The 15156-nt window shown below is 45.5% G+C and overlaps 1 protein-coding gene across 4 annotated transcripts in view; it reads right to left on the bottom strand.

Moving 5' to 3' along the window:
- The window catches only part of AEBP2 (AE binding protein 2), a 70994-nt gene that overhangs the window by 18709 nt on the left and 37129 nt on the right, over positions 1 to 15156 (bottom strand). For all 4 annotated transcript variants that reach the window (XM_070754336.1, XM_070754338.1, XM_070754337.1 and 1 more), the window contains one exon: positions 2894 to 3018. In XM_070754336.1, coding sequence (XP_070610437.1) covers positions 2894 to 3018 — 125 coding nt within the window. The remainder of the gene's footprint in view (positions 1 to 2893; positions 3019 to 15156) is intronic.

The following is a 15156-nucleotide window of genomic DNA, read 5'->3' as shown; positions in this document are numbered from 1 at the left end:
AAAAAGAGATGCCAGATGTTCAAGCTGGCTTTAGAAAAAGCTAAAGAACAAAAGGCTTTGCTGATACACACTGGATAATTGTCACAGAATACTAAAAAGACGTGAAAATATTTTCTTGACTACAGAAAGCCCATGTTGACCATACTAATCTGTGGGATGTCTTTAGGGAATGACAATCCAGATCATCACTGTGCTCATTGAAAGCCAGAGTTTGGATCAGGGGTCTCCAAACTTGGCAACTTTAAGTCTTATGGATTTCAACTTCAACTCCGAGTCTTCGGAGAGGGGCGGCATACAAATCCAAATAATAAATAAATAAATAAATAAAATAAACTCCCAGAATTCTCCAGCCAGCTATGCCAGCTGAAGAATTCTGGGTCTTGAAGTCCACAAGTCTTAAAGTTGCCAAGTTTGAAGAGCTCTGGTCTGGATGGAACCTGGAAATATAAAATGGACCTCAGGTTGGAAAGGGAGTGAAACAAAGCTATACAGTGATACCTTGTCTTACAAACTTAATTGGTTCCGGGACAAGGTTCTTAAGGTGAAAAGTTTGTAAGACGAAACAATGTTTCCCATAGGAATCAATGGAAAAGCGATTAATGTGTGCAAGCCCAAAATTCACCCATTTTGCCAGCCAAAGCGCCAGTTTTTGCGCTGCTGGGATTCCCCTGAGGTTCCCCTCCATAGGAAACCCCACCTCTGGACTTCTGTGTTTTTGCGATGCTGCAGGGGAATCCCAGCAGGGGAATCCCAGCATCGCAAAAACAAGTGCTTCGCTGTCAACGGAAGTCCGGAGGGGGGGTTTACCATGGAGAGGAGCCTCAGGGGAATCCCAGCAGCGCAAAAACGGGTGCGTTGCTGGCAATGGAAGTCCGGAGGCGGGTCATCCCAGCGGTGGTGGTGGGTTTGTAAGGTGAAAATAGTTTGTAAGAAGAGGCAAAAAAAATCTTAAACCACAGGTTTGTATCTCGAAAAGTTTGTATGACGAGGCGCTTGTAAGATGAGGTATCACTGTATTGCCTTTTTTATTTATTATGCAGGATGTATTTTGAGTGAAAGATGGACTGTGATTTTATAATTGGACAAAGAAACATCAATAACCTGCTCTCTGCTGATGACACTTTTCTTATAGATGAAAATGCAAACGATTTGCAAACTCCAACAATAAATATCACAGGAAACAGTTGGGGGGAAAATGAGACCACAACTCCATTAATCCAAGAGCACGTGAAAAAATGAGAGATTAGGATTAAAGATAAAGAGATCCAACCTAATGTCAACAAACCATGTTTTAGAACTGTCAAGGACTCTGGGTGGCTATTACCTACCTCTCTCTCACAGGGATTGGCAGCCCCTGGCCAAATCATGACCTCCATCTTTCTTTTGTCAATTTCCCTACGCCACCAGATTTGTCGCCTTGTGTTCTATTATGGCAGGTGTCAAACTCATGTTGTCACATGATGTTATTGCGCCTTTATTTCCCTTCGCTAAACCGGTGGGTGGGCGTGGTCAGCCCATGACTCACTCCAGCCTTTTTTACAACCTGTATTATCAGAAGTCTTATATTTATGGACAGAGTTCTGAGCCTCTTTACATACTTTCTTTCCAACTTTCCACAAAGTTGGAAAGAATAAATATACAGTGTTCCCTCGATTTTCGCGGGGGATGCGTTCCGAGACCACCCGCGAAAGTCGAATTTCTGCGAAGTAGAGATGCGGAAGTAAATATACCATTTTTGGCTATGGACAGTATCACAAGCCTTCCCTTAACACGTTAAACCCCTAAATTACCATTTCCCATTCCTTTAACAACCATTTACTCACCATTATTACTGGTACTCACCATTGAATAAGACACTTAGTGATCCTGATATTTATAAACATAATTATTTATTAACAAATTATTTTCTTATTTATTTGCAAAAATTATTAGTTTGGCAATGACGTATGACATCATCGGGCGGGAAAAACTGTGGTATAGAAAAAAACCCGCAAAATATTTTTTAATTAATATTTTTTGAAAAACCGTGGTATAGGCTATACTCGAAGTTCGAACCCGCGAAAAATCGAAGGAACACTGTATTTAGCTTGGAGAGCTATTTGAAGTGCTAGGATAGTATTTCTGAAAGCAGAATTCAAACGGTCATTTATCCATGGCTGTGACTAAGGTGATGGATGAGATTCTAGGAGACCAAAGTTCTCATCCTTTCACAGCCATGGTCGCTCTCACAACAATCTGCCTCAGAATTATAATGGAGAGAAACTGAATGCAGGAAAGCTATATAGACCAGAAGACCTGGATGAAGGATAGGAAATAAATTTAACCAATTAAAATATGAAAACTGTTGAGTCAACTTGGAGAAATCACAGCCTTAAACAACTTTATAGGGCTATTGTTATTTGTCCATGTTCTACAGGAGGGATGCCAAACTCGATATAATTGAGGGCTGCATCAGGATTGAGTTTGACCAGGGTGGGCGTGGCCAGCTCAGTGTCACTCATGTCGGGGTGCCTGTGGCAAGTACTCTCTCAGTGAAACCTGGCTCCCAAGCTCAGTTTTTTTGGCTACGATGGCCTTCTGCAACCCTCTATCAACGAAAACGGAGCTCATTTTTGCTAGCAGAGGCACTGCAGGCCGATCGTCTGTTGTTTACAGGGTGGCCCTGCGGGCAGTTCTAAGCACTCCACAGACCAGATACTGCACCTGATTTTGACACCTGTTCTATAGGATAAAACATGAGCTGCATATATTTTTGGAAGAAGAGTACAGAAGACTTTTCAAGCAACGTCATCTAAATTAAATCCATAACGACGTAGATTTCAGTGTAAAAAGGCTGTTTGAAAATATTGAAGATATTACAAGTATACAAAGTATAGTAGATAATAATACTTACAGTACTGTGAAATACAACACTGTGGCCTTTTCCCAAACTTTCTATGTGAGCAGAAAGGTTAAAGCAAATAGCTCGATGCCGTATAGCGTCCAGGGTCTGTGCATCGAAGAAGTCATGAGGTCTTGCTAAGGAAAGGGGAAAAAAACAAAGCAAGTCTTCAACTACAATGCAAGAGTGCGTGCAAAGCAAGTTCAACTTTCAAATGTCCAACTTTTCTGATCTTACTTTAAGGAAGATTACACCTCCTGCTTTCATAATACAGGCTGTGAAGCTGGATATACAGTGATCCCCCGCTCGTTGCGAGGGTTCCGTTCCAGGAGCCCCCGCAACGAGCGGGTTTTCGCGAAGTAGCGATGCGGAAGTAAAAACACCGTCTGCGCATGTGCAGACGGTGTTTTTACTCCCACAGCGCTAGCGAGGAGCCGAAGATTGAGGACTCAGCTCGGAAGCTGCACGGGTGTTTTAAAAGGTCTCCGCCGGCATGGGGGGCTTCTTAGCACCCCCCCAAACCCGAGTTGGGGGTTCGGGAGGTGGTAGGAAGCCCCCCATGCCGGCGGAGACCTTTTAAAACACCCGTGCAGCTTCCGAGCTGAGTCCTCAAGCCAAGCGCAGAAGTTAGCCTTGAATCCCTTTGAATCCCGCCGCTTCTGCTGGATACGGGCGATGGGGGGGCGAGCTGCCACAGCCCCTGGCTTCCGCGTTGCTCGTCCCACCCACCGCCCGTATCCAGCAGAAGCTGCTGGATTCAAAGTGCTGCTGGGAGCCGCAGGCGAAAGGAGCTCGGGCATCGGAGCGCGGCGCCAGGCATTGTTCTCCGGACCCCGCCCGCTCAGCCCCGCGGCGGCCCTTTCCCTCTCCAGGCTGCGGGCGGGGTCCGGAGAACAATGCCCGAGCTCCTTTCGCCTGCGGCTCCCAGCCCACCGCCTGTCTCCTGCTGCCCGGTTTAGCCAGGACACGAGCGGCGAAATGACTTGGAGGAATGTGAAGATGAAACCGGCCGGTTTCAGCTTCACATTCCTCCAAGTCATTTCGCCGCTCGTGTCCTGGCTAAACCGGGCAGCAGGAGACAGGCTTTGAGTTTTGGCTGCGGGGGGAGAAGTAGGACTTTCCTAACTCCCTCGCCCCGCAGCCAAAACTCAAAGCCTGTCTCCAACGCGCGCTACGATTTTCCGGGCGAGCCAGGCTCAGCGGATCAAGGCAGCCGCTTGGGCCGAGAGGAGCCGGCCTTGATCCGCTGAGCCTGGCTGGCCCGGAAGATCGTAGCGCGCGTTGGCGGATCAAGGCCGGCTCCTCTCGGCCCAAGCGGCTGCCTTCCGTCACTGAGCCTGGGGTCCCGCGCCCCGGATCGGGCGGCTGCTGCTTTGCAAAGAGGCGCTTTTTTTCCCTCCCAGCCCCGCGTGCAGATCCCGCGCGGCTTTTGTGTGTGTGTGTTTGTGATCTTTCCACGCGCTTTTGCGAGTTGTGCAAATTGGCGCTTTCGCTTCTTCCCCGCGCTCGGCTTCCTCCTTTTTTATTCCTTTGTTTGCCGGCGGCTCCAGGGCGCCCGCCGGGCCCGGCTTGCTTTGACCTCTCCCGGGCGGCCTCGGCATCCTTGGCGGCGAGCGGGGATCTTCCCCCCGCGAACGCAGGCAGGTGGTTGCGCGTGGCGCCCCGGGCTTTTTTAGGGGGGGTGTTTTTTATCCCCGTCTGCACCGGCTTTGCCAGGCTGCGATCGGGCGCTTGGAAGGGGAAGAGAAGCGTTGACAGACGCGGCGAACTTCCAGGGCTGGGGTTTTTTTATTTGCGCCCCGAGGGAGGAAGAGCCCCCGAAGTGACCCGCAGGAGCCGGGCGAAGCGGGCAGGCGGCGATCGCAAGACGCCGGCTTGGCTGCCGGGCTTTTCCGCCGGCACCTGAAGTGGAGCCCCCTTGGCCAAGCGCTCTGGGCGGCCGTCGCATCGGGCAGCCCGGGAGACCCCCGTCCGGCGCGCTACGATCTGGTCCCGCCCGATCCTCCTCCCTGAGGCAGCTCGCCCTCCCATGGCCGCTTCCTCCACCCTCTATTGCAAGTCCTCGCCACCGCAGCCAACGCGCGCTGCGATCTTCAAGCTGCCTTCCGTGACTGAGCCTGGCTGGCCCGGAAGATCGTAGCGCGCGTTGGCTGCAGCGGCGAGCGAAGCCAAGCCGGCAGCAATGTCGCCGCCGGTGCAGCCAACGCGCGCTACGATCTTCCGGGCCAGCCAGGCTCAGTCACGGAAGGCAGCTGCTTGGCCCGGGATGCTGGGCCGAAAGGAGCCGGGCTTGAAGATCGCAGCGCGCGTTGGCTGCGGTGGCGAGGGCTTGCAATAGAGGGTGGAGGAAGCGGCCATGGGAGGGCGAGCTGCCTCAGGGAGGAGGATCGGGCGGGACCAGGTGGGGGCTGGAATTTCTCCGCCAGGGCGAAGGGCGGGCGAGCGGGTGCTGGGGAGGGCTTCTCGCCCTCCCGACAGCAAGAGGGGGGAGCGAACGGCGTGGGCAGGCGAAGGGCGGGCGAGCGGCAGCGAGGAGTTTGCGTGGGCGGTGGGGAAACTCCTCGCTGACGCCAGCAAGAGGGGGAAGACCCAGGGAAGCCGCTGCCATCTACGCATGCGTGCAGGGCACGCATGCGTAGATGGTATTTTTGACTTCCGGGTTGAAAAATAGCGAAGTACCCTGTTCGCAATGGTTGGGGACGCAATAAACGGGGGATCACTGTACCTACAATGATCCTATTTTTTAAGTTCAGTTTTTTTTTAAAAAAATTATCAAACTGTTCTTAGTATGACAAAGTCTTCCACTAATGTTTCATTGAAGTTTGTCCTTTGTAATTTAAATGCTATATTCCAAAGTCTGCATTCAGATGAGAAAAGGACAGGTTTAGGAGGTTTTTTTTCTTTTGAAAACCCCTTTTAGGCATTTGAAAACTGGAATTATTTTCTGCTTTCAAAAGCCACCCTTCCTAGTGAATTCAGTGTTAATTTTCCAGTCTCCAAATCAATGTCCTTGATCTTTCCTGGACCAATTTTTCTGATTTCTTTCTTTATTTTCAGAACTAGACATAACATTCGAGGAAGGATCTGATAAACAGAAGATAAGGTGAAATTATTACTTCCTGTGATTTGAAAAAATACGCTATAATAACATTAGCAACTGCATCGCACAGGCATCTTACTTTCATTTGCAAACAACTAGTATGACAAGATCATTGTTGCAAAAATAATGATCTTGTAATACTAGGCAAAACTTCCATTTAGTAGGTTTTTGAAGCAATAGGATTTGGACTTAATAAATATCAGTCCTAACCTCTCCCAGAATACAAAAATCCATTGTTTAGGAAATACGTTGTCTATGTGTGTATTAACATACTTTCTTGGACAATCGTTTCACTGTTAGAGTCCTTCAGGAGTTGGGTAGCATATTAATTAATTGATTAATTAATTAATTAATGTTCATGTATTGTTCTTCAGAAACATATTATTTGGTGATTTGTGGCTTCCATCTTCTTAGCATTTAAGGCCTGACGCTTATGATAACCTGATTCAGCTTTGGGTACTGTTTTTTTTATTATCTTTTTTTCTTTCTGCTGCTCACCTATTCCTTGGGTTTTATTTTTATTTGTTTTAGCCTTGATAAACCCAGGCCAAGAAGCTGAATGACAGACTGTCCCTATTTCTAATGGTCCTTTAAATTGAGGCTGCACTGCACTGTTACTAAGCTAGATACAGCAGTACCCCTAGATACGAGCATAATTCGTTCCATAAGGGAGCTTGTATGTCGAGGCAACTCGTATCTGGAACCAATAACTTTTTTCCCCTCCGAGATAACCAAAAGCAAGGATTCTTGCGCCACCTAGTGGACGCTCGGCTCGTATCCTGAATTTGAGCTCGGGACTAGAACAGAAATGTCTCTCCCCTCGTGGCTCGTATCTTGAAATACTCGCATGTAGAGCAGCTCGTATCTAGAGGTACTACTGTATCTCCAATGTTATACTTGGGTTCTTATCAGTTAACTTGGCATTGCTCTATGTTAAATATCCATATATTTTATTGCTATGGAGGGTCATTTTAAGATACAATCAACAATTAGGCGAGTGGATATTCATCCATAAGGTCCCAGAAACTAAATCCTTCATGAAATATTTGCTTAAACAACTCATATTCTTTTTCCTTCCAGTTTTCAACAGCTTCTCGTGACAATAATTTTATAATACCAACCAAGATACAAATAAATGTAATTATTTATTGCTACATATGAAACAATACAGGGTGTTTCTGGGTTACGGCTAGTGTGAACCACACAGGGCTGTAATTTTACCCCTTGACCCCAATACTTTATTTTTATTTTTTAATTCAAGCAGCTCGCATCTCCTGCTTATTTGTAGAAAACACTTCAACACTAGCTGTTGTATGATATCAATTATCTGAATCAAATTCAAAGACAATGAGCGATATACAAAATGCAAGTTAAATTTTCATTTATCACACCAAGCAGATAAATGCTACTGATTTGAGCTCAATTGAACCACAATAATGTGAATAGAAGATTCTGAATTATACCTTGCCACTTTAATAACATTTTTAAATGTTCTCGAAGAAATATGTTTTCATTGTGTGGACTGCAAATCAAGTGGAATGTCATGGGGAAAATGGGTGTGCATAGACACTTTCAAACTTTTTTTTTTTAAAGATACTTTTTGTGCTAATATTTTTTGGGGAAGGCATCTGAATCCAGGTTGGTGAGCTGAATAAATTGCACAGGCTTATGGATCTTAGTTCTCTTCAGCGGTTCATCAGACACTGTTTTAACTACCATATCATATATTAAAAATATATTGAGGTAGATTTCCTTCATCATTTGTCTATTATAGTTAAGATATAAAGCCCTTCATGGCATCGGACCAGAATATCTCCGGGACCACCTTCTGCCACATGAATCCCAGCGACCAATTAGGTCCCACAGAGTTGGCCTTCTCCAGGTCCCGTTGACTAAATGTCATTTGGCAGGACCCAGGGGAAGAGCCTTCTCTGTGGCGGCCCCGACCCTCTGGAACCAACTCCCCTGAGATCAGAATTGTCCCCACCTTCCTCGCCTTTCACAAGCTCCTTAAAACCCACCTCTGTCATCAGGCATGGGGGAACTGAGATATGCCCTTCCCCCTAGGCTTATACAATTTATGCATGGTATGTTTGTGTGTATATTTGGTTTTTTAAATTAGGGTTTTTAAAATTATTTTAAATACTAGATTATATGTTGTTTAACTATTGTTGTTAGCCGCCCCGTGTCTGCGGAGAGGGGCGGCATACAAATCTAATAAATGAATAAATATATCTCATACAGAAAAATAACAACGGAACAAGGATAACACTTCAGCTGGCATCGGTGAATTAAATCCAGCAATGCTAAGCTTTGGTTTTTTGAAGAATAATTTCATGCAAGATCACGTCACTGAAAATACGGATCACTTCATAATTCTCAACAAACAATAATAAACAGGCAGTGGGAATAAGAAAAATCTATTTGTGACATCAATCAGTGATATGTATCAAAGTATTCACATACGGCATGAATAGTAAACAATGTATTAGCAATGTACTAGCACTAAACAATGGTGTTAGTCATTACCAAGTCAGAAGGCTGTAGAAAACTAATAGAATACTCACCAAAATATGGCAAACAACAGAAGAAGAATAAAAAAATGTTCTAACTAAGCTTGAATGAGGAAATCTGGAGAATGGTACAGTGGAAAGGGTACACATAGTACAGTACTTATTAATACAAAAGAAAAAAACAGAATGAACAAACTATCGTGCAAATAACCTTGATTTTATAAGCTAGTAAAATGATGCTTAGGCTCACCCAATGGAGATTAAGACACCTACACACAGAGAGAGAGATGCCAGATGTTGAAGTTGGCTTTAGAAAAGGTCAAGGAACCTGAGACCTAATTGCTGATGAATGCTAGATGATAATAATAATAATAATAATAATAATAATAATAATAATAATAATAATAATAATTTATTAGATTTGTATGCCGCCCCTCTCTGAAATCAAGAAAGCTAAAGAATATCAAAAAGAAGCCGCTATGTGTTTCATTTATTATAGATTGTGTCCATCGTGAATGTGCTTAGAAAAATGGGGATCCCAGAATGTCCCATTCTCCTGATGGATATCTACAGTGATCCCCCGGGTTTCGCGAGGGTTCCGTTCCAAGACCCCTCGCGAAACTCGATTTGTCGCGATATAGCGGTGCGGAAGTAAAACACCATCTGCGCATGCGCGACCTTTTTTTCCATGGCCGCACATGCGCAGATGGTGGAGTTTGCGTGTGGGCGGTGGGGAAGACCCAGGGAAGGTTCCTTCGGCCGCCCAACAGCTGATCTGCTCCGCAGCGCGGCAGCAGCGAGGAGCCGAAGATGGGGTTTCCCCGTTGCCCAGGCAACGGGGAAACCCCATCTTCGGCTCCTCGCTGCTGCCGCGCTGCGGAGCAGATCAGTTGTTGGGCGGCCGAAGGAACCTTCCCTGGGTCTTCCCGCCGCCCAGGCAAAGGGGAAACCCCAAGATCGCTTGCCGCTTGCCCGTTCGCCCGCCCGCCCGGCTGCTCGCTTGCCGCTCGAGAGCAAGAGGGGGAGAGATAGAGAAAGAGAGAGAAGGAAAGAAAGAGATGAGAGAGGGAGGAAGAGAGTGTGAGAGAGGAAGAAGCAAGATAGAGAAAGAGAGAGAGAAAGAAAGATGAGAAAGGAAGGGACGTCATCGGGTGGAAAAATCGCGATATAGCGTTTCGCAAAGTTCGAGATCGCGAAACTCGGGGAATCACTGTATATACAAGTGAGGAAGCCACAATGTGGACAGAACATGGTGAAACAAGAGAGTTCCAGATTGACACTGGAGCGCCAGAAGACTGTATGTTTTCCCCTTATCTACAGGCTGAATATACTGTATATTAAGGGAGGTTGAACTGGAAGAAGACTAATTGCAGTTTTAAAACTGGAGGAAGAAAAATCAATGCCCTGGGGGTTACTCTTCAGTAGCAAAATTATAAAGGCTCTGCAAGTAATAAATGTTAAGGAGAAAAGTGGGGGGGGGGGGGAATGGAACTAAAACTATATACTGTGCAAAGAAACTAGTGATATTAGGAAGAACAATCATTTTTAGAATTGACAATGAAGATACTGAAGCAATGGATAATTTCTGCCCTTTAGGATCAACCATCAATAGTAAAGGGATACAACGCAGATGGCACTTGGTACATCACTTATGAAAGCCTTGGAAATATATTCAAATTCTGTGATGCAGGGGTAGGTTCCACTTACCTTTGCTATCGGTTCACATGGCAATGTTTTGCGCATGCGCGATCGCACATGTCTCCTCGTGCAATTCTGCTTCTGCACATGCTCAGTGGTTATAATCAGCCTGAAACACAGCTGAAGAGCTGATCAGCTGTGCTTTGGGCAAAGTACAGCGAAGCAGTGGAAGTGATGTGCCGGTGCCTGGAGGCTGTTGGGGTCTGGATGGGTGTCAACAGACTCAAACTCAACCCTGATAAGACGTAGTGGCTGTGGGTTTTGCCTCCCAGGGACAATGCCATCTGCCCATCCATTACCCTGGGGGGGGGGGGAGTTACTGACCCCCTCAGAGAGGGTCCGCAACTTGGGTGTCCTCCTCGATCCACAGCTCACATTAGAGAAACATCTTTCAGCTGTGGCGAGGGGGGCGTTTGCGCCCAGGTTCGCCTGGTGCACCAGTTGCGGCCCTATCTGGACCGGGAGTCACTGCTCACAGTCACTCATGCCCTCATCACCTCGAGGCTTGACTACTGTAATGCTCTCTACATGGGGCTACCTTTGAAAAGTGTTCGGAAACTTCAGATTGTGCAGAATGCAGCTGCGAGAGCTATCATAGGCTTTCCTAAATATGCCCATGTCACACCAACACTCCGCAGCCTGTATTGGTTGCCGATCAGTTTCCGGTCACAATTCAAAGTGTTGGTTATGACCTATAAAGCCCTTCATGGCACCGGGCCAGATTATCTCAGGGACCGCCTTCTGCCGCACGAATCCCAGCGACCAGTTAGGTCCCACAGAGTGGGCCTTCTCCGGGTCCAGTCAAATAAACAATGTTGGTTGGCGGGGCCCAGGGGAAGAGCCTTCTCTGTGGCAGCCCCGGCCCTCTGGAACCAACTCCCCCCAGAGATTAGAATAGCCCCCACCCTCCTTGCCTTTCGTAATCTCCTCAAAACCCACCTCTGCCGTCAGGCATGGGGGAACTGAGATATTCTTTTCCCCCTAGGCTTCTACAATTTATGCATGGTATGTTTGTATGTATGATTGGTTTTATAACAATGGTTTTTAGCTGTTTTTAGTATTGGATTTTTACATTCTGTTTTTGTCACTGTTGTTAGCCGCCCCGAGTCCACGGAGAGGGGCGGCATACAAATCCAATAAATAAATAATAAAATAAATAAATAAAATAAACCTTGATGGAAGGGCCCTTTTCAAGCAGCAGCAGCCACTGGAAACTTCCAACCAGTAAAAAAAAATGGATTTATTTTTAAAAAAATGGTGGCGCCCAACATGACGTCACCAGCGGGTTGCTACCGGTTCAGGCAATCAAGGTTTGAACTGGGGGGAACCCAGTCCTGCTGTGATCTGTCCATTACTTACAAACATCAGAACAGTGCAAACTATGGTAATCCCCGTGAAAGTTGAAATTTTAAAAGCAGGAAGGAAGACTACTGACATTTTTGAACTTTGGGATTGGAAAAAAATACATGAGAATACTATAGATTTCCAAGAAAACAACCTGGCCAGATCAAAGGGCCAGGCTCCAATTATCAAACTTTGGATACATTTTGGGAAGATTTGTCTCTCTGAAGAAGGTGCTGATGCTGGTGAAGTTGGAAGAAAAGAGGACAATCAGCAGTAAAATGGATGAATTCATTTATGGCAATGGATGTGCCCTTAGACGACCTAAAATACAGTGGTACCTCTAAGAACGTCTCTACTTACGAACTTTTCTAGATAAGAACCGCGTGTTCAAGATTTTTTTGCCTCTTCTCAAGAACGATTTTCCACTTGCAAACCCGAGCCTCTGAAACTGTAACCGGAAAAGGCAGGGAGAAGCCTCCGTGGGGCTTTCTAGGACTCTCCTGGGAGGAAACAGGGCCGGAAAAGGTGAGGAGAAGCCTCCGTGGGGCCTCTCTGGGTATCTCCTGGGAGGAAACAGAGCCTCCACCCTCCCTCTGGTTTCCCCAATCACACGCATTATTTGCTTTTACATTGATTCCTATGGGAAAAATTGCTGCTTCTTACAAACTTTTCTACTTAAGAACTTGGTCACGGAACAAATTAAGTTCGCAAGTAGAGGTACCACTGTACCAGGGTTTTTTTGTCATGAAAAAATATCTATGTAACTGATAAAGAGTTGACCGCGACTTGATGGCACATAATCAAACAATATACTCAATACTTAAAGCTATAGTCACAGATAAATGAAAGTGCACTCATGAGTCAGCCTGAAATTTAATAATGACTTGGGTTTATGTATCTGATTCAGCTATAATGTTCTTGCCTTTAGCTTACTGTGTTGCATGAATATAATCCCTTTGGCTTGGAAAACATTTTTCATATATACTACTACAAATCATGACTTTCAACCGAAACAATGGAATCAAGTCAAGCTACCAGTATCTCATAGCTTGAATCAGGAGACGTAACTAGATAAACCATGAAAATTCTCATCCAAACCACCAATAAAATTCCAGAGGAGTCAATGACTATCAGAACATTATGAACGTATCAGACTCCTGTAAAGGAAAGAAACTTTGAGGAGCATAATTCGGCTCTACATTCTATGGCTTCAATTCCAAAGCTTATTTATGAATTATTATTTTGATTTAAAACCAGGCAAGTATCTGCCAAGCATGGCAATTGGAACCACTAATGTTCGTAATTTAGGTTCAAGGAGGATTATGACTATTTTCAGTGACACAACCATTCCATGACTTGAAACATGACATTTTTCATTACTGTCCTGGAGAATTTTCATATTTTGATTATGAAAGTTTTGATTAATTAACAGAAGTGCAGGCAGAATGAATACCCCCGAGATACCAAGAATTGTAGTTATTTTCTTCTTTAATTCCAAATGTTTGCTGTGCTTTTGCTTCTTTTCATACTTCTTTTTATAATTTCAAGCCACCCACAGTCCAATGACAAGTTGGGTGGTCATACCAAATAAACTCTTAAAACCAACCAGGATTCTTCTCCCATCCAAAAGATTCTAAATGAAACAAATTATCTGGATTCAGGTTTGGCCTGGGAAATGTCATTGTCGGCTGTGGTGGCTGACCTTTCTGGGGCCTAAATGTGGGACTTTGTTTCACTGGTACCTTCCAGGCTTTTCGGAGGCATTTGTCACCCTTGAACCTGTTGTTCCGCGTTCCACTCAGCTGATCATGGATTCTGAGGATCAAGAGACGGGTGTGTTTTGGTATCCTAGGCCAGTGATTTTCAACCTTTTTTGAGCCACGGCACATTTTTTACATTTACAAAACTCTGGGGCACATTGAGTTGGGTGGGGGGATAGCAGCTAAAAAAAGTTTGGACAAATTTTTTTCCTCTCTTCCTCCCTTTCGCTCTATTTCTCTCTCCCTCCTTCTTTCTCTCTCTTCTTTTTTCTCTCTCTCCATCCCTCTTTCTTTCTCTCTTCCTTCCTTCTTCTCTTTTTTGCTCTTTCTCCCTCCCTCCCTCTCTCTATCTTTCTCTCTCCCACCTTCCCTCCCTCTCTTTGTCTCTCTCTCTCTTTCTTTCTCTCTCTTTTTCTCTCTCTCTTTCTCTCTCTCTTTCTCTCTCTCGCTCTCTCCCTTGCTTTCTTTCTCTCTCTTTCTTTCTCTCTTTCTCTTTCTTTCTTTCTCTCGTTTTCTTTCTCTCTCTCTCTTTCTTTCTTTCTCTCTGTCTGAGCTTCAAGGCACACCTGACCATGTCTCATGGCACACTAGTGTGCCGCGGCACACTGGTTGAAAAACACTGTCCTAGGCCAGTGTACTTGGCACCCGAGTCTGATAGCGAGGAGATGGGACAGGATGTGGAGTCAGAGGCTGAAAGCCAACCAGGGCCTGTTGCACCTCCAGAGGTGCCCATGAGTGACTCAGAAGAAGAGGAAGCGCCCCTTCTCGATGCAAGCGTGCACAGAAGTATTAGCAGACAGGAATGGCTGAGGAGCAAGAGATCTATGTGTGAATAGCTCTATAGAGCACTCGGCCATGCCTTTTGGCTATACAGTGGTACCTCTACCTACAAACACCTCTACTTACGAACTTTTCTAGATAAGAACCGGTTGTTCAAATTTTTTTGCCTCTTCTCAAGAACCATTTTCGACTTACAAACCCAAGCCTCCGAAACTGTAACCAGAAAAGGCAGGAAGAAGCCTCCATGGGGCCTCTCTAGGAACTCTCCTGAGAGGAAACAGGGCTGGAAGAGGCGGGGAGAAGCCTCTGTGGGGCCTATCTAGGAATCTCCTGGGAGGAAACAGGGCTGGAAAAGGCGGGGAGAAGCCTCCGTTAGGCCTCTTTAGGAATCTCCTGGGAGGAAAAAGGACTGGAAAAGGTGGGGAGAAGCCTCTGTGGGGCCTCTCTAGGAATCTCCTGGGAGGAAACAGGCCCTCCACCCTCCCTGTGGTTTCCCCAATCGCACACATTATTTGCTTTTACATTGATTCCTATGGGAAAAATTGTTTCTTCTTACAAACTTTTCTACTTAAGGACCTGATCACGGAACAAATTAAATTCATAAGTAGAGGTACCACTGTATAAGGATGTGACTTGTGACGACAATGGGACATGGCTGAGCTGATCGTGATTGTGGAATATTTCTTTGAAATTACAAAAGAAGAAGCTGGAATCTATATCTGGGTTTCCTGTCAAGTTATTGTGAGTCATACTAATTAGATCAAAGAAAAAGTATTTGGGAGTTTTGGCTTCCCGCCTGAGACTGTAATTAACAGCAGATAGTTGCCATGATTTCTGACTTTCGCTATATATTTTTATAGCTATCCTTTTTGCTATTAACTATTAGAAAATATATGCTTAAAATATGTATACAGTGGTCCCTCGACATACGAGTTTAATTCATGACAGACCCGAGCTCCTATGTCGATCAATTCGCATCTCGAACGAATGCCTTTAGATGTTGCTTTTTGTGCCGAGATAACTGGAAACATGGAATTCTTGCGCCACCTAGTGGACGCTCGGCTCGTATCCCGAATTTGA

Source organism: Erythrolamprus reginae, chromosome 6 (assembly GCF_031021105.1).
Source record: "Erythrolamprus reginae isolate rEryReg1 chromosome 6, rEryReg1.hap1, whole genome shotgun sequence".
In the NCBI taxonomy this organism is placed as follows: domain Eukaryota; kingdom Metazoa; phylum Chordata; class Lepidosauria; order Squamata; family Dipsadidae; genus Erythrolamprus; species Erythrolamprus reginae.
The sequence above is the reverse complement of the archived record's forward strand: the minus strand, read 5'-3'. Positions and strand labels throughout refer to the sequence as shown.